Source organism: Psammomys obesus, unplaced genomic scaffold, assembly GCF_907164565.1.
Source record: "Psammomys obesus unplaced genomic scaffold, mPsaObe1.curated_primary_1811, whole genome shotgun sequence".
Classification (NCBI taxonomy): Eukaryota; Metazoa; Chordata; class Mammalia; order Rodentia; family Muridae; genus Psammomys; species Psammomys obesus.
The window spans coordinates 5,241,152-5,268,602 of NW_026595981.1; the positions used below are offsets into that span (position 1 = coordinate 5,241,152).

General features: G+C 41.3%; 1 protein-coding gene across 6 annotated transcripts in view; it reads left to right on the forward strand.

Annotated features, from left to right (window-relative positions):
• Nucleotides 1–27,122, forward strand: part of Nf1 (neurofibromin 1) — a 236,566-nt gene extending 209,444 nt beyond the window's left edge. For 5 of the 6 annotated variants that reach the window (XM_055620212.1, XM_055620216.1, XM_055620214.1 and 2 more), the window contains 11 exons: nt 1,872–1,998; nt 3,403–3,534; nt 4,434–4,569; nt 6,875–7,032; nt 11,499–11,621; nt 12,187–12,317; nt 12,678–12,778; nt 15,331–15,473; nt 15,992–16,038; nt 17,067–17,283; nt 23,738–27,122. In XM_055620212.1, the coding sequence (XP_055476187.1) occupies nt 1,872–1,998; nt 3,403–3,534; nt 4,434–4,569; nt 6,875–7,032; nt 11,499–11,621; nt 12,187–12,317; nt 12,678–12,778; nt 15,331–15,473; nt 15,992–16,038; nt 17,067–17,283; nt 23,738–23,880 (1,458 nt within the window). In that variant the 3' untranslated portion in view covers nt 23,881–27,122. Of the gene's footprint in view, nt 1–1,871; nt 1,999–3,402; nt 3,535–4,433; nt 4,570–6,874; nt 7,033–11,498; nt 11,622–12,186; nt 12,318–12,677; nt 12,779–15,330; nt 15,474–15,991; nt 16,039–17,066; nt 17,284–23,737 lie in introns of those variants that run through there. The other variant, XM_055620215.1, reaches the window with a different exon arrangement.
• The last annotated feature ends 329 nt before the right edge of the window (nt 27,123–27,451 follow it).

The window sequence follows — 27,451 nt, forward strand, 5'->3', positions numbered from 1 at the left end:
AGTTATTTAATAAGAAAACTTATATTTATTGAATAATTGTGCATAATGAAAAATATGTATGTTTAGTAAAAGATAAGCAAGTTGGAGAATCCACAAAGAAGTTTTAATTCTACTAGTTTTTTCTTTGTTTCTCCCTTTGCTTAATCTCACTATAAAGCATATTGCTAGCATCGTCCTTCACTTTGATTAACCTACATGGGGGTTGGATTGTGTCTCAGCATAGAGGAGAAAATAAAGTGGTACAGAACAGGGCTTGTGATAGGGCTTAGCAAGCAGAGGCATTTACCACTGACCCTGACGACCCTAGTTCAGTTCTCAGTTCACATAGTGCAATCTTATTAAGTAAGTAAATGAAAGATATTGTTTCAAAGCCAATGCAAAATTACATTTGTTTTGAGAAAAATGGAAACAGCTTAAGAGAAAAGAGAATGTGTGTGTACATGTGCACATATTTTTGTGTTTGAAAATTTCTTGAAATGAACTGAGCTGTGGGAAAACAGAATGTGGCATAAGTGTGAAGATAACTGGTCCAAAGTACTTGTTCAATGTATATAGTATGGCATTGACCCAAAAAAGCTGGAAGTCTAGGAAGCATGAAATTGAATTATGGGTAGAAGATACCTTGATGTTTGTCAGTGAGACCTCTGTTCACAAAATGGAAGGAAGTAAAGCCAAGTAACTGGAGTGTGTGTGGCTCTGAGTTAGCCCTTCCCTCCTGACTTCATTGCTCTGCTTTGGACTTGAGACAATGGTGACTGTGAGTGACAGCTAGCTATTGGCTGTTTGTATGTTAAGAATACTTACAAATGAAATAAATGTCTTAAAAGCACATGCCTTGCCACTTTCTTTCTTGCCTTTCCATGTATTTATGTGTTGTTGGGGTGAGTGCATGTCACAGTATGTGTGGCGATCAGAGGACAATTTGTGGGAGTCATTGCTCCTTCTATCGTGTATATCAAAAGGAAGAACTCAGCTGATCCAAACTGGCAGCAAGCACCCTTAATCACTGAGCCATCTCATCATCCGCTACCTTGCCATTTTCACTTCTGGAACAGCAGAGGAGAGACCAATCTTGATTCCAGGGCCCCAAAGTATTAGGAATCAGAGTTAATAGAGCTTTATTGAACTCAACAGAATATTCTCTGGGATGATAGTGTAATGGGGCTTGCCTCTAGGTCCTGCTCCTTGAAAGGCCAAAGCAGAAGGCAACATCATAGTGAGACCACTGCTGAGGGTGCTGGAGAGATGGCTCAGAGGTTAAGACGCCACTATTGAGGTCGAGATCAACAGTCAAAAGTAGCTGGGCATTGTATGGCTGATGGCTGTAATTTTAGCACTTAGCCCTTGAGAGGTGTAGACAGAAGGATCAGGAGTTTGGCCAGCCTTTGCTATATAGAGGTTCAAGACCAGCCTGGGATAGATGACATCCCATTTCCAAAGGCCAACTTCAAATTTGTGTATTGTAGGGCTGCAGATACTGCACAGTGGTTAGAGTCCTTGCCTAGCATGCATAAGGCCCTGGGTTCAGTCCCTAGCACCCCCATCCCCCCAAAACACACACACATCAAAGCAATTTGAGTTTTCCACTATCTTATTACTTAACTTTTTTTTTATTGTCTTACACCAGCTAATTTATAGTACCCTAAATGTTCTTATATGGGTTTGTTATATAAAATTAATTCCTCTGAAACTTAAAGAATTACTTAGCATGCCATGCTGTGCAACACATACACACAAAGTGAGTTTTTAAACAAAGTGTCTGAGCCAGGAATGAATAAATATAGATGTGGACTTGGGGTTCTAGTACTGGAAGATGAAAGGGGAAACCTCTGTGTGAACTCCATTAACTATCTGTTTCCTGTTTTTAATAGAGTCCAGAAGAGGTATTTATGGCAATCCGGAATCCTCTGGAATGGCACTGCAAGCAAATGGATCATTTTGTTGGACTCAATTTCAACTCTAACTTTAACTTTGCACTAGTTGGACACCTCTTAAAAGGTAAAGAGGCCTTTTGTTAGGATGTTTCATGAAGTAGTATCCAGAAGCCAGAAATAACTAAAAGGAAATTGAGATAAATTGCCCTTATCTAACCCATATGTTTTACTTTAAAATAAAAACTGTATCTGCATGAGGTGTTTCAATTGTTAAGTGTTTAACTAGAACCTAATTTTCATATCAGATCTTAAAAGAGCAAAGAAATTGATAGTAAAATTCCTAAGACTTACTTGCTGTGTTATTAGTTAATGATACACTGCACATTCGTTATTTCATTATATTGTATTACAGAATGTTATTGTACAAATTTAATCACAGGATTAGGGATTAGCTCAGTTAAAGAACATATGTCCAAGGTCATAGGTTCAGTCTCCAGCATTACCAAAGGATAAAGGGATTTCCAGTTTACACATTGATGTTCAGATATGATCATAGATCTTCCAACTTGTTTCTAGCATGTTTTCCATCAGTACTCTTATTGTGTACCTTAAAATCTTGCCATTCTGGTACTACTTTTCCAGTTTTCATTGCTGTTTTTATAGCCAACCATCTCCAACTGGACTAGAGCTAATTCACTTTCTACCTTGCCTTAACTGCTCATTGTCGACTTCATAGCTTCATAGCCACGCTTTATTAAGGTGGTTATCTATGAAATAAATAAATAATGTTAAGCCAGGCCTGGTGGTACACACCTTTACTCCCAGCACTTGAGAGACGGAGGCAAGTAGATCTCTGTGAGTTCAAGGCCAACCTAGTCCTTACAGACTAGTCCTTAGCTACATAGTGAGACCCTGCTTCAAAAAACACAAAAAACAAGGAAGGAAAAAGAAATCTTTAAAGATTTATGTGTATGAGTGTTTTGCCTATTTGTATGTATGTATAGCACCCATGTACTTGTTACCTGAGGTGGACAGAAGGCACACTGGATCCCCTGGAACTGGAGGTGTAGGTGGTTGTGAGCCGGTGTGTGGATCCTGGGGACCAAACCCTGGTCTTCTGCAAGAACAGCCAGTGCTCTTAACTGCTGAGTCATTGCTCCAGCCCCAAAGAAGAAACACTTTTTTAAGTAATTCAAATGACATCTCAAGAGGAACGTTAATGTGTCTGTTGGTATTCTGTTGGTATTCATTTCTAACCTCTATGGTTCTTTAGGAAATGGAAAGTCAATAATGCTGCTGTCTTTCCTATTGTCCTCTCCTTTAGGGCTTCAGGGAACACCGGTTTAGTCTACACAGTCTGAGGTGCTTAATTTTACGTATAATTAACTTCATATGTTTATGGTTTATCTTCACAAATGGCTTCTTGGCTAGCAGGAATTCTTCTTGTAGAGTTACTTGTCACAACGTAAGAGCTCAGACATTTGTTCATGGACTAATTAACTTATTTGTTTTTTTTTTCTTTTTCTAGGGTACAGGCATCCTTCACCTGCCATTGTTGCAAGAACAGTCAGAATTTTGCATACACTACTAACTCTCGTTAACAAACATAGAAACTGTGACAAATTTGAGGTGAATACACAGAGTGTGGCTTACTTAGCAGGTAAAAGCACAAAATTGACAAAATTAGTCTGACTGTATTGTTGTATCAGAATCACCAAAAGATTCCCATGCCTCGCTGTGGGCCTCTGCAGCTGGTTCTTTGGCCAAGTAGAACATTCACAGTTTAGTCCTTTGGTATTTAAAGTTGTAAACGTTTTGCCAAAACAGTGTTCATTATAAAAGAATTTGCATTGGAATCTGAAATGTGCTAAAATCAAATTGCCTGAGCCTATTACCCTCGACCTTCGTAGCCTATTCTGTCCTCTATCTAAATTTCATAAGCATCACTTTTTATAGCCTTGCTAAATGGACAGGCTGTTACAAACCAATCACTTGCTGTCTCCTGCAGGGCCTCTGCCTCTTTAATATTTATTCTTTGTGCTATTTTACCTGGGATGCCTGTCTTGTCTCCCATCGTTTTACTAAACTGTTTCTATATGTCTTATCTGATATTTCTCTATTGTATCCTACTCAGAGAATGTAGTTTGATGTATGATTTGATGGAAGATACCCATTCTCACTTTAGCAAATTTCCATTTTTGCCAAGTTTTTTGCTTCAAGCATGCAACCTTTTTACATCCCAGAATATTCATTTCAGATATATGCTGTGCCTGCTTTTTGTGATTATTGAAAGCACATATGTGATCAGGTGCTGGAGAAAGTAAGGTGTCTATCAAATTTCTCTGCGTGTTTCATGTGTATGCAGTCTTCCAAAGCAGACTGGAAGCTTGAAGATGGGCCTGTCCTGCATGTTTACACACTGCAGACTCACACTCCCCCGGGCGTCTTATGTGCACGTGTAATAGTAAAAACCTCTTAAGTTTGGAAGAAATAGATCCTGTTTTAGGTCACACTCGTACTTTTTACGGTTTTTTAATCTGTTTTTCCTTTTCCTGTTAGCTCTACTCACAGTGTCCGAAGAGGTTCGAAGTCGCTGTAGCCTCAAGCATAGGAAGTCCCTTCTTCTTACTGATATTTCAATGGAAAATGTTCCTATGGATACATATCCCATTCATCACAGTGACCCTAGCTATAGGTAAGTGGTTATGGTCTCATAGTTACACAATTATAGTCAGGCTTCAGTTTCCATGTGATGGAGACTAGGACCAAAATAATCTAGAAGGGAGCAGAGTGGCAGCTCTAGATGGTCCAGCAAGTGTAGGTATAAAAACTTACTCTACAGGTGCACAGTATTTTAAATAGTCATGTTAAAGTTATTCCAGTCTGTTCTGATCTTATCATTAAACACTAAACACTTGAATAATGAAGAAAGACCATCTGGAAAGACCATCTTCGGTTGCAGAAAAGGATCTGGAGAAAAAAATCTAATGTGAAATACAAGCATCAGTGCATGCCTAATGATAAAAAAATAAGTGATGCAGGGAAGAAGAGTTGGCTCAGTGGCTAAAAGCTCTTGTGTTCTTGCAGAGAACCTGGGTTCTCTCAGTTCCTAACACCTGCACGACTGTTCACAATGGTCTGTGGCTTAAGTTCCAGAGGATCTGACCTCCTTGGACACCAGGCACACACATGGCACATACATACATGCAAGCAAAGATACTCCTACACAGAAAGAAATTTTTAAAGTGATATAGATTGGAAAAAAAAACATTTACATGCACTATATATTAATGTCACTAACATTAAATACCTTTCTATAGTGTAGTTTTATTGTTGTTGCTTTGATACAAGGTCTCACCATGTGTCTCTGGCTGGTCTGGAACTCACTCTGTAGAGTAGGCTGACCCTGAACTCACAGAGATCTTCCTGCCCAAATTCTGGCATTAAAGGTATCCACCACCACACTGAGCTCTTATAGTGTAGGTTTACATGACAGAATCATAAAATTATGCTTACTATTATGCATTGGTTTATGTAGGGTTTTTTTTCCAGTATGACACAAAGTTACATAAAGATGACATCTTTGGGGGATTATTCTAGAATGTAAATTAAACAAAAATATCTTTAAGGTTTGGAACGTAGGAAAGTGATTTTTGAGAGATTATATCATTAAACGCACTAAAATGCTGCTTTTTTATGTTAAAAAGACTCCCCCAAGGAAGCGACTGAGCCTTCAACAATGTATGCAAGTCTTCCCAATAGACATTGTAGCCTTTTTTTTAGTCTTTCCCTTGTGTTTAATTCTTTGACCCTTCTTTTGGTTATGGAAAGGAAAAAGTAACTTAGTTGTCTGTGTTCTGGAAAGTTTAATTCTCAAACTTAATTTTATAGGTTTTTAAATAATGCAGTAATATAATTGCCTAATTAGACTTTATTTTCCCTGATTATATAACTCAATTCAGTAAGTTCAACATCAGTTAATGACAGTGTGTTTGTTACGTATTTGAAAAGTGCTAAGAAAATATAAGTGTTCTTATCACAATAAATAACAAATATGTAGGGTAATACATGTCCTAGATTGACATATTTAGGCATTCCAGATGTATATATTTTTAAAACATGTACACAGTAAAATTTAGGAAACTTTTACTTGTCAAATTAAAGTTTGGAGCCATGCATGATGGCAAATGACTGTAGTACCAACACTTAGGAAATAGAGACAGGAGGATCAGGAATTCAAGGTCATCCTCAGTTATATACAGAGCTTGAAGCCAGCCTCAGCTACATAAGGCCCTGTTTCAAAGACAAACAAAATAGGGACTAGAGATGTAGCTTAGTTGCTGAAGGACTCTTTTCTGAGATGCAGAAGGGCCTGAGTTCAGCCCCAGTGCTGCAGAAACTGACGGTGGTGCTACATACCTATCCTCTCAGCACCTGGGAGGAGAAGGAGCATCAGAAGTTCAGTGTTGTCCTTGGCTTCATAGCAAGTTCGAGGCCAGCCTGGGCTACATGAGACTCTATCTCAATCAATAAATACATAAGTAGTTAGGAGTTTCAGGGTATAGTTTAGAGGTAGAACGCTTGTCATACACATGTGCGGTTCTGGATCTACCCCTGTACAGCAGAAAAGAAAAAAGTTAACAAAATTATGTAGTATAGCTCTTCCTGTCCAAGATTATCAGTTAGGAGTTGTACTGGAAGAGCCAGCTGCGATAGTACATATCTGCAATGTTAGCATTCTGGAAACTAAGGCAGGAGGACTAGAAATTCAAGACCAATTTGGAATACATAGCAAGTTCTGGACCAGCCTGGGCAACTTAATGGGAACTTATTTAAAAAAAAAAAAAAAAAAGTTTTTGTGTCCTATAGCACTTTAAAGTGCAGTTCTCAAACTAATTGCCATCATTAGAAAACAGAATAACTAATAGGAATGAGTCAACAGTGATTATGTTTGTCACCTTCTTGTTAATTAATTCTTCTAAATTGTTTAAATCTCTCAGGACACTAAAGGAGAACCAGCCATGGTCCTCTCCTAAAGGTTCAGAAGGATACCTTGCAGCTACCTACCCAACTGTAGGCCAGACCAGTCCTCGAGCCAGAAAATCCATGAGCTTGGACATGGGGCAGCCTTCTCAAGCCAACACAAAGAAATTGCTTGGTTAGTTTATCTTAATTTTATATAAATTCTTACATTGTTGTTACTGTGAAAAATGCTTAGTTACCTTCTCTCTTGGAAAATTATTTGAAACTATTTAGATTATCAATATTTGCTGCTTTGATTTAATAAAATCCTTTGTGATTTTTTAATTCATTTATGTGTATGAGTGCCTTGCCTGCCTTTGTATGAGTGTGTGCCACATGTGTGCCTGGTGCCATGGTTGCCGGAAGGGCATCATATCCCTTGGAACTGAAGTTACAGCAGTCTGTGAGCTCAGTGAATTCTGCTGGTAACTAAGCCTGGATCCTCTAGAAGAGCGGAGCTGCAGGTGATTAAGAGCCAGCTCTCCAGCCCTTGTGTGGCTTTTATAAGTTTGATTTTAACAAACCAGTTCAGTTCAGCCATATTTTCAGATAGAGAAATGAGAATGAGACTTTGAGTTTGATTTGGTTTTTATATCTGTGTTTTTAATTTCTGTTTTCAAGTACTGTGGCTTTTGGTTTGGAGGCAGCAGATGATAGTAGTTTAGAGTCATTAGACATCTAGAAGAAAGGAGGCATAGCTGTACTAGGATCTGAAATGCTAACTTTCCCTAATTGTGATTTGAAAACAGAATATATCGCTGAGATCTGAAACCAGCACTGTACTTTGTTTGAAATAACAAAAATGCAAGGTATTTTCTTAATCTCTATAAGAGAATATTACTTTTAGAAGTTTGTGTCTGTGTGTGAGCACACACAGGTGGAGATTGGAGGGCAGCCTGTGTTGTCAGTTCTCTCTTCCCACCTTTATGTGAGTTCTGGGCATTGTCAAGCCACAAGGCATGCCCTTTGACCCACTGAGCCATCTTGCCGGCCCAGATGTGATTCTTGGCAGTTAACACTGTTCACTTCTGTCAACATTCCTATGAGAAATGCATGTACAATGCTAAGCCCTCTCCTGTGCTGTAACTGATAAGTGAATTCCTGAAAGAGAACATTCACTGACCCACAGAGCAAGTATGAGGCAGTGCTTGCCTTTCTTTGACTGCCATTTTCATTGTTAGTCAGATATGGGAGTGTGTAATCAGTGATCAAAAATATGAGTGTGGGTTTCAGTTACCCATGCAAACATACTTAGTACCTTGAGGTCGTATTGTGAAAATGTTTGTGTTCATACAGAAATTAGTGAGCAGACAACAAAGTGTAACACAAATAACCTTCCAGTAAATGTTGAAAGGAGAAAAACAAATGTCCGTCTTTGTTACACAGTCTGTCACCTTCCTTCTGTTTGAGTTTCTTTCTGTTAATCCTTTGTCATCAGTAATTGGCAGGAGTTTCCTGGTTACTTTGTGTTTTGTAATTATGGGTTTTCATACCAAGGAAGTTGTAAGTGAAAAATTAACCTCAGAGAAAATACAGTATTGAATTACTCAAACTGTGTTCTAGGTGTAAAAGATAGAGTCTCTACCCTTCAAAGAGGAAATTATCTTTTGGTGGTTGTGGCTTAAAATCAGCAGATGGCAATAGTACATGTCAAGTGGCATTAAAGCAGTAATGTTTTGATGAAGGAACACAGGCTCTTAGGGAGTTAAGAGGTAATATTTGAGACAGATCATAAAAATTTAACAAGTGTGGGGACTGGGAAGGTGGCTTAGCAGTTAAAAGCTGCTCTTCCAGAGGACCTGGATTCAATTCCCAGCAGCCACATGGCTGCTCACAACTGTCTGTAACTCTAGTTCTAGGGGATCTGACAGCCTCACACCAATGCACATAAAATTAATTTTAAAAAAAAGAGAGTTAATACATGCTAGCCAGGTAGACACAGAACAAGGAAGGGAATATATCAGAGAGAAATGCGGTGAGTGAGGAAAGGGGTGAGCAGTAGAGCACAGCATCATAGGGAAACTGGGGAAATAAGGCTGGAGAAGAATATGACTGTGAAAGATTCTGCCATGGCTGGATATGGTGGCTCAGCCTTAATCACAGCAGTTGGAGGCAAAGGTAAGTGAATCTCTGTGAGGCCAGCCTGGTCTACACAGTGCATTGCAAGACAGCCAGAACTATGTAGAGGGATCCTAACTCAAAACAGTAACAAAGACTGCCATGATAAGAGATTTGTCATATCATACATCCAAAAGAGATTTTAATAAGGAAGCAATAAGATGCAGTTTTCATTTTTGGTACAATTTCCTGATAGCAATGTGGACAGAGCTCTTTTTCAAGGGGACCATTTATAGGATTGATTCAGCAACGTGAGGGAGGAAAATACTGTGCCAGCGCACACTAAGGCAGGACCTCTATACGAGGTATGTTTTCAAAGGAGAATGAACAGGAAAGAGTGATAAATCAGATAGGAAGAGAGAAGACTGTGAAAAATGACAGGTTTCTGGATTCAAAAACTGGCAGTCAGGAGTGCTGGAGAGATGGCTCAGAGGTTAAGAGCACTGTCTGCTCTTCCAGAGGTCCCGAGTTCAATTCCCAGCAACCACATGGTAGCTCACAACCATCTATAATGAGATCTGGTGCTCTCTTCTGGTGCACGGGAGTACATACACTGTATACATAATAAATAAATGAATCTTAAAAAAAAAACAAAACTGACAATCAGGCATGATTGTGCTGCCTATGATTCTCATGAGGTAGAGGCAGGAGGAACACAAGTTAGAAGCCAGCCTAAGCCCCACAATGTGCTTCAGACTAGCCTGAGCTACAGAGTGGACCCCGCTGATAAATAAAATAAAACTAAATAACACTTCCCTGGCTGGGCCAGAACCATCATTTTCTACTACCAAGTGTATATCCAAAAGAATTCAAACCAGTGTTGAAAAGATAGCTGCATTCTGTGTAGATTGAAGGACTCTTCACAAACAGCAAAAAAGAAAAGAAAAAAGGAAACAACCTCAATGTGTGTCTGCTAATGAATAGATAAAGAATAGAGATAAAGAGAGCATAGTTTTGCAAGTCTACAAACAATAGCCATAAAAATGAAATCCTGTCATTTGTGACAATATGGATAGAATTAGAGGTTACTGTGTTAAATAAGCCAGGCACAGAAACAAGCATTACATGATGTTACTCTAATATGCAGATAAAATGTGGTGCTCATCAGTGTTAAGGACAAAATGGTTACCAGAGACTGGTGGGCCCTGAGGAGCAGGAGAGTTGCTGTGCGACTGAGGAGAGCAAAACAGTGCACACCATACATTTCAGAGCAGAGCTGGGTGTGATGGGGCACTCCTAGGAGCAAGCACATCTCTGTGAGTTCGAGGCCAGCCTGCTTTGCATAGCATGTTCAAAGATTGCCTGAGTTACATAATAGAAGAGACTGTCTCAAAAAACAAACAAATATTTAAAGAGTTAGATAATTAAGCTGTAGTAAGAGAAGGAAGTCATCCAGAATCTGGCACAAAGTAAAAGAAGGTAGAACAAAATCAATAGTGGCAGGCAGCCTAACTGCAAGCACTATAGAAAGCACTAATGGGTTTCAAGAAACTGGAGTTTCCAGCCTGGTCAGTGCAAGCGCTTAATGTGCTAACCTCAGGCTAACCACTTAACCTCTCAGCATCGTATATTTGTGATTTGTAATTATTAGTCTTAGTACGTGAGGTCAACAGAACATTGTATTTGTCAAATATTCACTTGTCAGATTTTGTAATATTGGCTTCAATTCTGGTTTTAAGAATTCATTTATTTAAGGTATACATTTCAGACTTTTTCCTTTTCCCGTGTGTGTGTGTGTGTGTGTGTGTGTGTGTGTGTGTGTGCGTGTGCGCGCGCTTCTTAGCATTAAACTGAGGTTCTTGCACTCGCTAACAAGCAGTGTATCACTGAGCTACAAACTCAACTCTAGATTGTTTTTAGAACTGCTCCAAGAAGAGACATTCTGAGTGTAAAGAGCAAAGTCAGATAAATTCCACATTATCTGTTATAGATACTTCTACGTAAATAAGAGAAAGACGTTTAAATACCAGTATACATGATTGGGAAACTCAAGCCAAGTGTAAGCCTGGCCTACATGCTGCACCTTTGAAGTGTCTCCTTGTGTATCTAATTCTTAGTACTTCCAGGCAGGCATATCTTGAACAATTGACTTTAATTTTACCCATGTTTGGAAATTGTTCATCCGTTAGTGACAATTTCTTGACATCAACCCAGTTTCCTTACTTGAAGAGGCCATTGAGGTTTTTCTCTGCTTTCCACCAACCAAAATCTACCTCTTATATTTTTACCAAAACTTGTTCTTCTAGTTTATTCTCAGGATAATGAATATAATCTAAAGTTCCTTTAGACCAGTAAGGAGCCTCGTTTCCTTGAAAACTATGGGGCCAGACCCCTAGATGAGGAAAGGAGAGTGATGCCGAGGAATTCCGCACCAGGGATGGCTCATCCTGATTTAAGCCCTTGAGTGAAGCTTTGGTAATTAGAATAATACCGTCTGTAGGCACTGTGGTTAATGCACTGTCTTATTCTGTGACTTGTTTATAGGAACAAGAAAAAGTTTTGATCATTTGATATCAGACACAAAGGCTCCTAAAAGACAAGAAATGGAATCAGGGATCACAACGCCCCCCAAAATGAGAAGAGTGGCAGAAACTGACTATGAAATGGGTGAGAAACAAAGCTGATAAGGAATATAAATAGTTGCCAACAGTGGAGGTGTATCTGCCTCCATCTAGGCCTCATGATCTTTAGGGTACAGTACAGAAACATGCACTCTTATTCAGATCTCTCTAGCCCTTAGTTAGCAGTAAAAGTGATTGGCCAGTTCTGGCAAATGCCAGTGGAATATGCTGAAGGGGCGGAGGAAGAAGAATCAAAAACTTGAGGTCTGCCTGGACTACAGTTGGAGGGGAAGCACCAGGACCTCCATGACTTCAAGCACAGCTTGGTCTCCATAGACAGTTTCAGGCAGCCAGAGAGACATAGTGGGACCACGCCTCAAAAAAAAGTTACTCTGTGCATGTGTGCATACACACATAGACACATATATGATAGTGCAGCACTGAACATCACTAGCTGACTGTTACATTAATGCATAGTAACCATATGATAGTAATTTATTGATAACTAAAATGTCTGTTAAAGAACTGTTGAATTTAAGATGTAACATTAAAATATGCTGAGTAAAGCTCTGCTAATGCAGCCACTTACATTAATCCATATCCTACTGCAGAAACCCAGAGGATTTCCTCCTCCCAGCAGCACCCTCATTTACGGAAAGTCTCAGTGTCTGAGTCAAATGTTCTTTTGGATGAAGAAGTACTTACTGACCCAAAGATCCAAGCATTGCTTCTTACTGTTCTGGTAAGGAACCCCCCCCCATTCATTCATTCATTCATTGCATCATTCATTCATTCGTTTTTGAGGCGAGGTCTCACTATGTAGCTCTGGCTAGCCTAGAACTCACTATAAAGACCAGGCTGGCCTTGAACTCCCTGAGATCCATGTGCTTCTGCCTCCCGAATGCTGGGATTAAAGGTGTGTACCACCTCTCCTGGCAGGATTTTCTCTTTCTCAGGGTCTTTTCCCCCTCAAATTTTTATTTCAGTCTGCTCTTAGCAGGCCCTTAAATATTACAAACATGAAAGGAAGATGTTTTCACATCACCAAAATAGAAAGATTCAGCCACAACATAAAAATGTTTACTTGTTTGCATCTTGGCAGGCTACACTGGTAAAATATACTACAGATGAATTTGATCAACGAATACTTTATGAATACCTAGCAGAGGCCAGTGTTGTGTTTCCCAAAGTGTTTCCCGTCGTGTAAGTACCTCCTATTGTTTATAAATAGCCTCTGTATCTGTCTTTATGTCAGGCATTCTGTGAAAGTGTAGAAAATCTTTTTCTCAGCGATGTCCACTACCTGCAGAGAAGGGGACTATAGCTAACATTTTTATCATAGAGATGACTCGTGGTTTTAGAGTTTGAGACTACAGCTCTGTACAAGTGCACATAGCTAGACTGCAATATGGCCCAGGTTTGATCCCTAACACCCAAAACAAAAAAACAAAGTTGTGGGGCTGAAAAGACGGCTCAACAGTTCTGAGCATGTATGGTTTTGCAGAGGACCTGAGTTCCATTCCCAACACCCTGAACATACATTCATATACCTGCACAAGCAAACACACATGCATAATAATATATATAACTGAGAAGAGAAAGAAACCTTTTTTTTTTAATCCCATACTTTAATAATGGCTAAGTTACTTTGGGCCTATCTATTACAAAGCCCTTTTCTTCTAATCTTGCTGACTTATTTTAGTAGGTTAGCTTAATGAGTACTGTACAGTTTTCTCAAGAGCAAACTGATGGGTTGCTATATTTAAACCAGCCTACATGGTTGGCTTTCTTTTTTGGGTGGGAGGGGTGGTCCAAAGTACTCTTTTGAACACCTGTTCTTAGTGCACACATGCATGTCTACTGTTGCACACGTCTAGAGGTCAGGGGCTACTTTAGAGAGTAAGTGCCCTTCTTCCACTGTGCTGGTCCTGGAGATCAAACTCAAGTCATCAGACTTGGCAGCAGTCACCTTTACCAACTGAGCCATCTTGCTAGCCATTGCTTTTCTTTTTAGTAGAATTTCTATAAATAGAATTGACCCCGTATCTAGGAGTTTGGTTTTACTCTCAACACTTTCAGCTTAAAAGCACTTACTCTAGTTTGACTTCTTTTGGTAGGATAAAACCCTGACCAATACATATTGGGAAAGGGTCTGGAGAGATAGCTCAGCAGTTGAAAGTATGTCTGCTTTTCTAGAGGACCCTTGTTCAACTCACAGCATCCACCCAGTGCTTCACGCCTGTCCATAACTCCAGTTCCAGGGGATTTGATGCCCTCTTCTGGCCTCTGTGGATACCAGGCACTCATATGGCACACAGATATACATATAGGCAAAACTCTCATATACATAAAATAAATTTTTGAAAAAAGGAAAGCAACTTGAGGAAGAAAGGTTTGATTTCACCTTATGGGTTAGAGTCCACTCACTGAAGGAAGCCAGGACTGGAACTAATGCAGAGACCGTGGAAGAATGCTGCTTACTGGCTTGCTCAATTACCTTTCTAACACAACCCAGGCTCACCTGCCCAGGACTGGCACAAACCACAGTGCGCTGTGCCCTCCTGCATCAGTTAGCAGCTAAGAAAATGCTCCGCAGACCATTTTGATGGAGGCAGTTCTTCAGTTGAGAGTTCTTCCTGGATTTGCCAAATGACAACTATGATGGACAGTTGTTGGCAGATTAAAGAAACTTTTAAAAAGGACCTTTGTGTGGAAAGCAGAACAAGGGGAAGGATGGATCTAGGGCATAGGTCTGGCGAAAGCCTGTGCACACATCTCTGTTAAATATCGCGTTATAGTCCTTTGTACAGTGCAGAGCTTTGGGAGATCTTTAATTGGCAATGAGATGCTGAAGACTCTGGCTATTATGTTGAAAGTGAGTTAGAAGAACCAGATGCAGGCAGATTGTAGTAAGGAGACTCCAAGAGGCCAGTATCTGGAATTTAAGGAGAGGTAGAGATAAGAATTATGGAAGTTGGTAATGGATTGAGTATTGACTAGGGTAGGTCCCTAAGGAGCACTGCTAGATTGATGGTTTATGTAAAAGTGGATGGTAATGGTTTCATTGCTGAGATAAATTCTGGAAAAATTCCATGCCTCTGAAAGGGGAAGTTGAATGAACATATTTTTGGACATTTTGAAACAACTTAACTATGTCAAACAGCTAGATACTATAGTTACACTTTAGTTCATAAACATGAGTACATCATTGTAGTTTGTAAGTGTTCAGCCTTGTTTAATCTCATTTTAAAGTTTCTGAATTTCGCATAATTAGGTGTTGGCTTTTTAAATAGACTTTTAATAGATTGCAGCTGGTTTGAAAACAATTTCGTGTAATATTCCACATTCTAGACCTTCCAAACTAATTTTGCCTTTCTGATTTGGCACTGATTAACATTAAATGTCATTCTAACCCTCTAAGGGCATAGAAACAAACAACCGTAGAGAGAGGGTAGAGTATGTGCTAACTGCAACCGAACAAGCCTGTCTTGAAAAATGTTCTCCTTGTAGAGTTTGACAAGGTTGTGTTATAGCTAATAGTTATCTGCTTTTATTCTATTTTCCCAGATGACTTAAAATGAAAGGCCACACACACTCCCCCCCCCCCGCCCACATTCATTCATGAGGTAATTTAGAAAAGCACCAGAAAGTTAAAAGCACTCTTTCCAGGTTTGCCACATTGTTCTATGGAATTTATATGCTTTCCAATAAACCTTTTTATTTAATGTTCCTCTGTTTATTTTTTTTTTTTTTAGGCACAATTTGTTGGACTCTAAGATCAATACCCTCTTGTCTTTGTGCCAAGATCCAAATTTGTTAAATCCGATCCATGGAATCGTGCAGAGTGTGGTGTACCATGAGGAATCCCCTCCACAGTACCAAACGTCTTACCTACAAAGTAACTAAGTATATAGGAGAGGATGCTTGATGAGCCTGCATCTGTAGCACTGCCATAGAAAGCGCCCCTGCAGCCTTCTGCCTAAGGGATAGGCTTGTTCATGCCTCTCTCTCCATGCCATCCTCTCACTCTAGTTATATGTTCAATGTGATAACTGCTTGACCATTCATTAAAATGCTAAATCTAAACTGGGCACGGTGGTGCACACCTGTAATCCCAGTTCTCAGGGAAGCAGAGGCAAGTGGATCTCTGTGAGTTCAAAGCCAGCCTGGTCTACAAAGCGAGTCCAGGACAGCCAAGGCTACACAAAAAAAACCTGTCTCGAAAAAAAAAAAAAAAAAGACAAATAAATGAATAAAATGCTAAATCTATTTTAAGGGCATTTTAGTCATCTTTGATATTCATTTTTAAATGTCATATATATGCATAGATTTCATCTGTCTGCTATACAGCTTAATTTTTCGTTGCTATTTAGAGCTGCCTTGCTTGTTGTAAGAGTGGCGTTTGATGTTTTGCAGGTTTTGGTTTTAATGGCTTATGGCGGTTTGCAGGACCCTTTTCAAAGGTAAACAATATTTTTCTTTAATTTTGGGTAAGCCAGGGTCTTTAGCTATATTCACGAACCTGTTTGAGAACATGCGCTAGCCTCAAACCAAAATAATATCTCAAAAGCAACATATTGTTTTAGAAAGATTTTTTTCCAAAGAGGAAATATGTTGATATATTAATTTTTATTTTAAATTAGGCTTGACTTCTCAGAAAGGTGTGATAAACCTCTATAAAACTTGTCTGCCTGTAGACCTCTGTACATGTGACGATAACTCACACCTGTCTTGTGACTAGCAAAGAGTGCAGTGCATGTTAAAACCTACCTCAGGGAAACATTTTTACATCTATTGTATTGGGTTTGTTCTTTGCTATTCATTTTCTTTGACTGGCATTTGTTGGTACACTATATGAATTTGTATTTAATTTTTTATAGGTGGTCTCTTAACTGAAGTTCCTTGAAGGCAGGGTTTCTGCCCCACCCCACACACAGTGTCCTAGATACAGGGGTGTTAAATAAAGATGAGTTATTTATACCTTCTTACAGTTCTAAGAGTTGGCTTTAGTTTATGTGTAACATTTGTTGACATGCACAGGATGTGCCATGCAGGAGTTTTTAACAGGTGGTGGCTGTCACCTGCTGAGCTTCTGTGTCTCATGGGTGGGATCTGAATGGCGGCTGGGATGATGATGCTCTGCTCATTTTCTCTGCTTTGGGACATTAGCTAGACATCATTACTGCGGACTGCATTGTCTAGGTGTTCAATAACTGTCTGTGCATGGCTTTCAGAACTTGCAGGTTTGTCTGGAAGCTTTTAGGGGAAACTAAATAAAATTCCAAGCTGTAAGTTCCACAGTTGTCTCTAATACCACTCCAGCCCCCCTTTTTAATGATCTAAAATACAAAGGAAGAAAAACAGTCGGCTAAGCCCCAGATATCAAGTTAGCCTTTTTTGGCTTCAGAGGGAAGTTTTTTTTTTGTTGTTGTTGTTTTTTGTTTTGTTTTTTTTTAATGGAGCTAAATTAATGTCCTATTTTCCATTACAGCAAACACAAATCCCAGACTATGCTGAGCTTATTGTTAAGTTTCTTGATGCCTTGATTGACACGTACTTGCCTGGAATTGATGAAGAAAGCAGTGAGGAGTCCCTCCTGACACCCACATCTCCTTACCCGCCTGCACTGCAGAGCCAGCTTAGCATCACTGCCAACCTTAACCTCTCTAACTCCATGACCTCACTTGCAACTTCCCAGCATTCCCCAGGTCAGTAAATGTGATCTTTGTGTGACTTTGAGAATGATCCTAACATTAGGAATTCCCTTATGGTCAGACTGTAGCAGATTCTGCTCCTTTTCATCCTGAGGTTCACTTTACATTCCTTTACTATGTAACTGAATGTTGTTACTGTTCAGAGCTGTCTGCTTTCAGTAAGTTGTGTAGAGGAGAGGGGAATGTGTAGTGATGTTTAGTATCCACAGAGATTGGCCCAAAAGCACACACTAAGCTACATTACCTAAAGTGAACACAAATTTTTTTGTTTGTTTTTTGTTTTGTTTTGTTTTAATTTTTTATTTTTACCAGCTATACTAACATTACCTTTAGAACTTACTTGTATATCTCCCATGCAGCCTACCATCGAATACATACACACAATCTAGTAGTCACAGCCTTACTTTATTGCTGGTAGGAAGAGGTCAGCTGTCCATTGACCACTGGCCAGCCTAAAATCTGGGTTTAGGGAAACCACCAGACAAAAAGTCCTTAAAAGAAGATAACCTCTTGGAGCTACAGAGATAAGTAGGTTTTTAAAATGCTTCCCTTAAAAGCCTAAAGACGGGGGTTCAATCCCCAGAACCCACGTTTTTAAAAGGTGCTTGTGGTGATAACGTGCTTGCAGTCCTGGCACCAGGAGACGGAGGCAGGAAGTACCTCCTGGCGCACACCTTTAGTCCCAGCATGGGAGGCAGAGGCAGGTGGATCTCTGAGTTTAAGATGAATGTCTACAGAGTGAGTTTCAGGACAGCCAAGGCTACACAGAGAAACCCTGTCTCGGGGAAGGGGCAGGGCATCAGATCCCCTAGAACTGAAGTTACAGACAGTTGTGAACTGCCATGTGGTTAGATTGAACCCAAGTCTTCGGAAAAAGCAGCCAGTGCCCTTAACCTCTGAACCACCTCTCCAGGCCCTACTTCAGCATATCCTGAATACAAGGGCTTGATCATTTTTGCCTATGGTAATTAGTATTGAGTTTTAAATGAAAGTTATTTCTTACAGATTTGTGATGTATAACAGATTCTAAGACACAGTTCTCTTTTTTTTCTTAAATACAAAATTAATACTGTGTTGCTTTGTAGAAGATAACCATAATTGAAGCCAGTGAAAATTTTGGATAGAGGTCCTTGCATACCCAAAGGTCCTTCCATTCCCAAAATGTAGACTTCATGCTGTGGCTCATGCATGAGTATATAGAGTGAGAGGAGAGAGAGAGAGAGAGACATCTTCAGCTACATAGTGAGTTCCAGGCCAAGCTAGACTATATTATGATACTGTCTCAAACAAAAGAGAAAGCTCTGTGTGCATATCCTACATACATTCACAGCAACAGATCTGTTGGGGCAGTTGCCTGCCTCTGAGGGCTCTCAGGGATCAAGAGTGGCGCAGTGTGCTCAAGAGGCCCTTTTGATGCTCTGAGATACTTACCCTGCTGTGCTTACAAGAGTCGGCAGCTTCTGCTTATTTACAGATTATTCTTGGGAAACTAATGGCTGTACTTCCATAAAAAAAGCCAGCTTCCTTCTGAAAACCAGGGAAGGGATTAAGTATCCAGTGTCTAATGGCTTCCCCCTGTTTTTTACTCTTCCGGACATCACTCCCTCTGTCCTTTCCTCATCCCCCCTGAAGCTTCTCTGCCGTGCTCTAAGCCAGCAGTTTTCATGCAGTCTCTCCCTCATCAAGGTCCTTGCCTCCTTGTTCTTGTACAAAACATTGCTTCCTCTACACTCCAGCTGGGCCCTCAACATGACTCTACCAGCCCCAGTCCCTGGAAATTCAGTGTGGCATAGGCACTGCAGGTACTTGGAAAGCTGCTGCTTGATGAGGTCTCAGGGCCTGTAGACTGTATGGCCAGTGTGGCCTATTTAGTTAAATTGCCACTTCTAGCTGCAGTAGAAGCTGTCCTGTCCTTGGAACTGGTCAACCAAAAACTCAGGGGACATCAGCAGAGAAGCAGACCATGGGCTTTGAAGAAGAGGGTTTTTTTGTTTTTGTTTGTTTGTTTGTTTGTTTAGAAAAGAATTGTTTCAGCTGGTCATGGTGACACACGCCTGTAATCCCAGCACCTCAAGAGGCAGAGGCAGGCAGATCACTGTGAGTTTGAGGCCAGCCTGGTCTGCAAGGCAAGTCCAGGACAGTCAAGGCTACACAGAGAAACCCTATCTTGAAGAAAAAAAAAAAAGAAAAAAACAAGGCAGGAATCTGCCTTCCTGCTGGGATAAAAGGTGTGTGCCACCATGCCTAGTTTAGCCCATGTTTTTTAACCCATGCCCTTATTCCCTGAAATAACAGCTCTTAGGTTTATACATTTATAAAAGCCTTATACATTTATAAGGCCAGTATAGCTAGGCATGTTTCCTGACTTGCTCATAACTAATATCCCGTTTATTCTAACGGGCCTCTTACCTATGCTCGGGTTTCCTGCATCCTGTCTTCAGGGTCCAGGGCAAAATCTCCGCATGTTTCACTTTATCCCAGCATTCACTCTCTCTACTGGAACTCTGCCCTCCTACTTCCTGTCTGAGATATAGACCTATCAGCTGTTTACTGACAGATGAAAAATCCATACAGTATGCAAGAAATTATGCCTATACTCTTCCGCATCCAAATAGTCTAATCCAATTAAGCCTTAGTGCTGAGAATATGGCTTGGTGGTAGAGTGCTGTCAGCATACATGAGGCCCTTAGGTTCTTTCTCTGCATCCCAAAGAAGACAACATGTCCGTCAGCATGGTTGCCAGCTCCTGTGGAGAAAAGAGTTTTATGACAGGTTTGCCTTATGGTTTGTAGAAAACAGCAAGGAAGTCTGAACCAGAGTGGGCTTGAAGTTTAACAGTTCACTCCATTTTCTAGAGAAACTTTGGACAGATTACATCAACAGCATCATTAGACTTCATTTTCCCCCACCTTTTTTGTGCTTTCGATCCCTCAGTAAATCGCCTTAACTCCAAAGCTGTGATGGTTCTCAGGTTCTCTTTGTTTATCTCTGTTCCACAACCTCACCTCATCCTGAGGCAGGGATGGCCCCTTAGTTTGAATGCATAGGAGAACCTAGAACAGTGACAGGAACATCCCTCTGAGGGTGAAGTGACAGCTTCACCCTCAAGAAAAGGGACCGAAGAGTAGAGTATAGTGAAATGGGGCCCATAGCCTGGGGCACCAAAATGGCGCCCTGGAAGCAGAGGAAAGGCTACAGGCTGTCTGGGGAAAGGAGACCTGCAGCTTCATCTTCTTTTCATTGGGAAGAGTCAATGCTTGGTTGTTTGCCTGTTGGGCGATGAAGCTGATCTGCTGCAGGGTGGCCTTTAGGCGCTGCAGAAACATGCTTTCCAGGTTGTCCCGCCCACCGTTCTCAGGGCTCCCCGGCTTTCTCTTGAGGGCCTGCACGAGGGTCTCTGCTTTGCATATTTCCTGAAGCTTCTCATTGTCAGCTTCCTCCACCCAGTTCTCCAGCAGGGGCCGAGGCGTACCCTTGTTCTTGAAGCTGAGCTGCTAAAGCAAGTTCTGATACCTGCCTTCAAGGAACTTGGGCCATAACAGGAGGCAGGTGGGAGCGTCTAGAGTGGAGCCTGGCAGTTGTTTTCCCAGCGCACTCGGTTCACAGTGTTGGTCCAAATGCCTGCTGGTGTCTGAAATTCATCTGGAGCCAGGCGGCCACTGTTCACCATGCTGTTAGCGCTCCCAGCAGAGGGTGCACTGGTCTGCTGCCCTGCATGCTTTCAACTGGGTACCTGTCTGAGTACAGCTGCACTTGGGAGTTTCCACCAGCAGACTGGGACACAGAAGCCTCGGCTCTGTGTCCTTTGGGAGGTGATTTCTGCTTCCTTTGACCATATGGCTTTTTGCTTTTGTGCCCATGGGAGGAAGGAGGACCCCGTGCCTTAGGGGTATGAGAACATGGAGTACAACACTGGAATGGAGCAGTGCAAGGCTATGCCTGTCTCTCAGATCTGAAATAAGGCCTGTACCAACACAGGGGTCCTGTCTCCACATGAGCAGTCAGTAGTCCCACAGCAGCATGTGGAGAAGGTTCTAGATTTCATCTTAGAGGTGAAAAGAATGTGGCCAAAATTTCAGAAGGAAATTACGTGACATGAGGTGCATGCTGTTACCTAGCTCTGCTTTTCTAGGATTCTGTTCATTGATATAATATGCTTCCTTTTTATCACTTTAAAAAAATAACTCCAGAAACGTGTTTATAATGTCTACCTTTTATTTCTTCTTTGACAGTTTTACGCACATATACAGTGCTCTCCAAAACACTTACTCTAGTTAGACTTAGGGACCCTATCATGCCCTATTTACTTTGCTTCCCGACTTCCTCATTAGAGAATAAGATGTGGCAAACAGATTCCTATTAAGGAAATACCCTCAGTTGAAGAAATGCTGGACTTGAACTCACAGGTCACGTGCTGACATCAGAGAATGGATACACTGATGTCAGGTGCACTGACAACCTATCTCATTTAGAGGGAAGAAGCTGGCATGGAAATATTCCTCTCTTTCTAATACACATGGTGGCATTCCATATTGCCAAGCAAGGGCTGTGTGCTTGAGAGCTGTGAACTGGAGGCTCTTGCTGTCACATTTTAAAGTGGGAGCATTTGTTTCAAACCAGTAGTTACTGAAAGTGATTAGCTAGATTTTATAAGAAAACAAAACATGAATGATAATTGGTCCCTTTCTGGGTGTTTTCACTCTAGTTGAAGAAATGTTTATACAGGTTATGATTATAGGCAAAAGCTAGTGCCTACAAGTAACTAGGGTATAGAAAGTGGTTCTGGTAGAAGACAGAAAAATGCATCACGGAGCTAACAGATGAGAGAGGGTAGTGGGACTATATTGAATGGATTGAATCCGAATGGAGACTGAATCTGAATGAAGGATGTGCCATCTAGAGATTGGTCATCCCCTGTTCCATTCTCTTCATGAGCCTACAAATTGCTGCACAGATCCGTTCCATTTCCCTGTAACATAATTTATTATCTCCAAAATGGAAATGTTTCCCCAAATGTAATGGTTCTTTTAAAATTCAAATAGTAAGTTAAAGCCAGGTGTGGTAGCGTACAACTTTAATCCCGGCACTCAAGGCAGGTGGATCTCTGTGAGTTTAAGGCCAGCCTGGTCTACAGAGTGAGTCCAGGACAGCCAGGGTTACACAGAGAAAGGCTATCTCATAAAACAAAACAAAATGAAAGAAAGTAAAAATTAAAGTTATACCTGGAATAAGTTGCTTCCAGGATGTACCATGTAGACAGATGTTGCCCTACCTGCCCACCCCATCTGTTTTATCCTTACTTTTGGCACATGGATTGTCTTTCCCTTGGTGTTCTTGCTCCTGTATTTGTGAACAGTTTAAACTGGGTACCAGAGTGCTTCCCATCAGTGATTATGCTAGAAATGAGTACAGTGTCTACTTGGGAAGCAAAAAAGTACACCAATCGTAAGTTTATGCTGTAACGAACTTTTTAGAAGCAAACCTACTCAAAATCAAGATCCAGGGCCAGGCATGGTGGCACGTGCCTTTAACTCCAGTTCTCTGAAGGCAGAGGGAGGCAGATCTCTTGAGTTCTAGGACAGCTTAGTCTACATACCAAGTTCTCATACATCCAGGACCAGCAGAGAGACCCTATCTTAATCAGTCATTCAATCAGTCAAGCAACCAATGATCAAGGTCCATATCAGGGATTGTAAGGGATCATGTTAACTGCCTAGATGGCCTCTCTTGCCTCTTTCAGACAGTGCTGTCTTCATTTGTAACCTTCACCAATATGATGAGATCTTTTTCAGTCTCTCCTTTGTTCTTGTCACCTTTCTGAAAATACCAGTTTTCAATTATTTATAAAATTCATTATGGGACCTTGAGGGGAGGAGAGAGACAGACATACACAGACGCAGAGAGAGGTCATTTGCTTGACTGAGGGTGAGAACACTGTGCTGACTAGCCATGGCTGTAAAGTAGTAAAAGTCCATCACAGCCTGTGTAGTAGACCAGCTTTTCAGGAGATGCTCTCATTCCTCCAGAACAGGCATTGAGGCTGGTGAAATGAGAAGCATAATGCCTTTTCTGAAATGATGGATATGCGGAAAGATGGCTGCTGTTTGTGAGTGTTGCAGGTGCATGGCTGCAAGCTGCCCTCTGCTGGACGCTTCCGGCATGACTGGAAGGAGGTGCTCGCCTAGGTTTCCTTGTGGCCAGCCTTTCATTCTGCCTCCCTTCAGCTCTTCTTGCAACTTCTCTTTTTCTTTTAGACTGTTTTACTGCGATGACAGCAAATTTGGCTTAGCAAAGTGTGAGGGTCTGTACATGACAAGGCCTTTATAATCGTCCTAGCAGTTTATTATTAAAATGGAATGTTCTGAAACTGTTCACACACAAGTAATGAGATTTGGTCCTAGAGCTAGCAGCAGGAGAGGAGGAGTAACCAGCTGCTCTTTCTCTTCAGGAATCGACAAGGAGAACGTTGAACTCTCCCCCACCACTGGCCACTGTAACAGTGGACGAACTCGCCATGGATCCGCAAGCCAAGTGCAGAAGCAAAGAAGTGCTGGCAGCTTCAAACGTAATAGCATCAAGAAGATGGTGTGACGCTTTCTTTCTTTCCCTCTTCAAGCCAGCCTAACACGGGCTTCTCACTAGTGCCCCTCCCTCCCCCGGCCCTGGCCCACAGGTTGCACTGCTGCACTTCGTGTCTTAGGAACCCATATGGTCTGCCATGTTGCCAGACGATCAACTCTTGGAAGCATTGCCTAAATTTAATGCTGCTTTTCTTTCATGTTTTTCCTTCTACTTTGGCATGTGTCTGGTATGAGCACTTGTTCTGACAACTGCACGGAAAGCAGGAGGTCAGCAAACCTGAACTGAGAGCATGGACTGTGGGAACGGCTGAATCCTCCAGGGCCGCTGCTGCTGCCAGCTGTAGGCTGGCATGAAAGGGCGGCCTTCTTGGTTCCCCTGTCTGACAGAGTGAGGTGATCGTCTTATTTACTCACTTACCAAGTTTGGGGGAGAAATAATATTTTAACCCCAGTGTATTTAATCTTCTAGCTGTGGACTTTTTTTTAACCTTACAAAGTTGAAGGAACCATAGAGGTCGATCCTCAATTTACACCATAAAGCCACAAGCCAGGTACTTGGGGGAGGGGGATAAACTAGTATTTTGTAATGGATTCTTAAGAAATACTAACATTTGAGTATTAGCAATAATTACAGGAAAATAAGCATGACCACATACATCTTAACATTGCTGAATTAAAGCTATCGGTTCTGAGGCCTTATACATACTTGGTCATCCAAACTAGGTAATTTTTTTCCTATTGATTATCTTTTAATCTTTACATATGAAGGTGTTCTGTTCTTTTTTCTTTTTTTCTTTTTTTCTTTTTTTTTTTTTTTCTGTAAGCCAAGACTGAACTAAGTCTAGTAAGTACACTTGTTTTTGCACTTGCTTTCTTCTCCTTCTTAAGTGATTGTGAGCAGGGTAATTAGCAGAGAGTGTTGACGCTGTTTCCACAAGGAGATTTCCATAGCTGTTCCCATTAGCTCTGTAGCAAAATGGAATGGTACGTGATTTAGGGTAGCTGATATTTTTATTTTGTTAAATAATTTTCCAAGAAACAGTATGCTGTATATTATCATAAATTTCTTTGATAAGATGTATTTTTTAAAATCTTTTAATCTTCCACCTCTCCTCCAAATAAAATCAGGAATCTCTAGCAAAACATTTGGATTCTATCTACTAGGATTACATTTAGTCACTGTGAAGTCTGGCCAGCCTGCGTGGTGTGGATACGGGACCTCTAGGATTGCTGCTGTGCAGAACAGCTGGACCAGGGGGACTTGGGCCTTCCAGCTGCTTCATGGTACCTGCAGTATGCAAGACAGTGTGACTTTGGTTAGCACAGTAGTACGTGGACGCTCTCATTTAAGATTGAACTATATTTATTTTTAAAAGGTATTCTCCCTCTACTCCCAGGTCCCCTTCATATATTAAGATATAATGGCTTTGGGGGAGACACAAAGAAACCGGGGTGGGGGGGAGGGTCCTGTAGTGCTAGTTCACTAGTGGATTTCAGTAAACTAAACTCCACAGCTAAGTCAATAAAAATGGTACAGTTAAGTATTCTGACTTTAATAATATAACACTTACCCATACAGTAACAATGTAATATGTTAATGTAAATAAAATTGCTTTTGATATTCAGAAATAACAAGAATTTAATTTTTTTAATTTGTTTACAGTCCTGAGAAAAGTAAGAACCATTTTGCCAAAATGAAAGGAAAAACCCTTAGTATTAGTAGTGATTTTTAACACAGAATCATTGGAAACTATTGAAAGACAGACGCAGAAACTGAGCTCTTGTTTTTAACTGTCGTAAAGGCTGCTTTGGAATAACTCGGCAGAGCAGACCACTAAGGCTCTGAGGCCAAGCTTCCCGCTGGCTCTAGAAGCAGCAGGAGGCCCAGGCGAGGCCGCCAGGGTCTGTCTTCCCTCCCAGCTGTGCTGTGCTGCTGGGGCACACCGCCACAGCGCCGGCTCCTGCAGCCACAGGCAGCATGAGGCCTTTGGAAGTTCGGTTGCTCGTTTTTCCTCTTTGGAGACTGGTGCATCTAATGGTGGGCATTACTGCTCCTTAACTTCTCCCATCAAAACATGAAAACTTGGAAATGTAGCAATCTTCCCGAGAGTTTCCCGACCCTGTTGGAGCTCTCCTCGGAAAGATCAAATGGAGCCACCTCCAAATATGAAAATGCTTCTGACCAGTACACCCAGAAACTTGTGAAGAGTTCCAGTTTTATCTGATGTACAGAACTTCCAACTTTTGAGGAAAATCTAACTTTCCAACCTAAGAGCTGAAAGTGTCACCAGCTGCCCCTCCCCTTTAATTACAAGAGAGTAACTGAGTGTCTGAGTAATGGCTCATTTTACATAATTTGGTGTGAGTTCTGTGACTTGTTTTCAATTTGTGTTTCCCTGACTTAGAAGAAACCAGGAACTCCACCATGTTTGTGTTGCAGTAATCTGTCTGCTGACTATGCTCCTGTCCTGGGCTTCCCTGGCCTCCACTGTGGGTGGGAACATAGCCCTCGCTGGCCAATTACCTTTGCCTGCACATGCTGACCCAGGGCCTGGACACCACGATGCAGACAGCCCCCATCCCTGGCATGACTGACCTAATGGGGGATGTGAGCCGGCAACTCCTTCTTTGGGTTGTAGGGGCTACAAGTTCCCTGTGGGAGATTGGCTTTTGTTTTTCAGGTTGGGGATTTTTTCCCTTTCTTTGTCTTTTTTCCTACAGTTCCCCCAAGCATATTGAGGCATGTCTTATTCAATGTTATGCAACGGACTTAATACAGAAATTCACTTAGTCGGCCACACAATTTTTTTAAATGCGGTATATTCACCTGTAAATAGTTTGTGTAAAATTTGACAGAAAAGTCTATTTACTACATTGTAAATACAAGTGATGATATATTGTATTATTTTGCTTTTTTGTAAAGCAGTTAGTTGCTGTACATGGATAACAAACAAAACTTTGATTATTCTTCTGTTCGTATTGTTAACTTTTTCCTGCGACTGCGTTACATCACTTAAAATGCTGTGTATTGTGACCTGACCTTGTACATGATCAACTTACTCCCCTTCCCATCGGGCAGGTCCCTGCCTGCAGCCTTGTTGATACTGTAACCAGCAGGAGAAATTCTGCCTGACACACAGACTCCATTACTGTGGGGAAATCCTTAGAACTCTGTTTCAGATCATCGTCCCCACCCCCACCCTCCTGTGTACGTCCTCCCACCCCCCTTTTTTAAGTAAAATGTAAATTCAATCTGCTCTAAGCTGTGAGGCGTTATTCAGCATCTCCACATACACAGATTGTTTCTCACGTCCTCTTTAATCTTTTGAAACTTGAGGCCATTTCCATCCTTTCAGGTGTGTTGTGGATTGCCGCCTCCGCTCACCTGAAAGGAGGGAGATGAAGTCATTGGGGGAGAACCGGTGGGAGCCTGTCACTCAGGTGACTGCGGCCCTGGGATAGGCAGACTTACTTTGGAAGGAGCAGCCTTTCATCAGTGCGGGGGGGGGGGGGGGGGGCGGGGTCCCTGTGATGTCGTGAGCGAGCAGTGCAGAGACCACTTTCCCCTGAGACCGCTCACC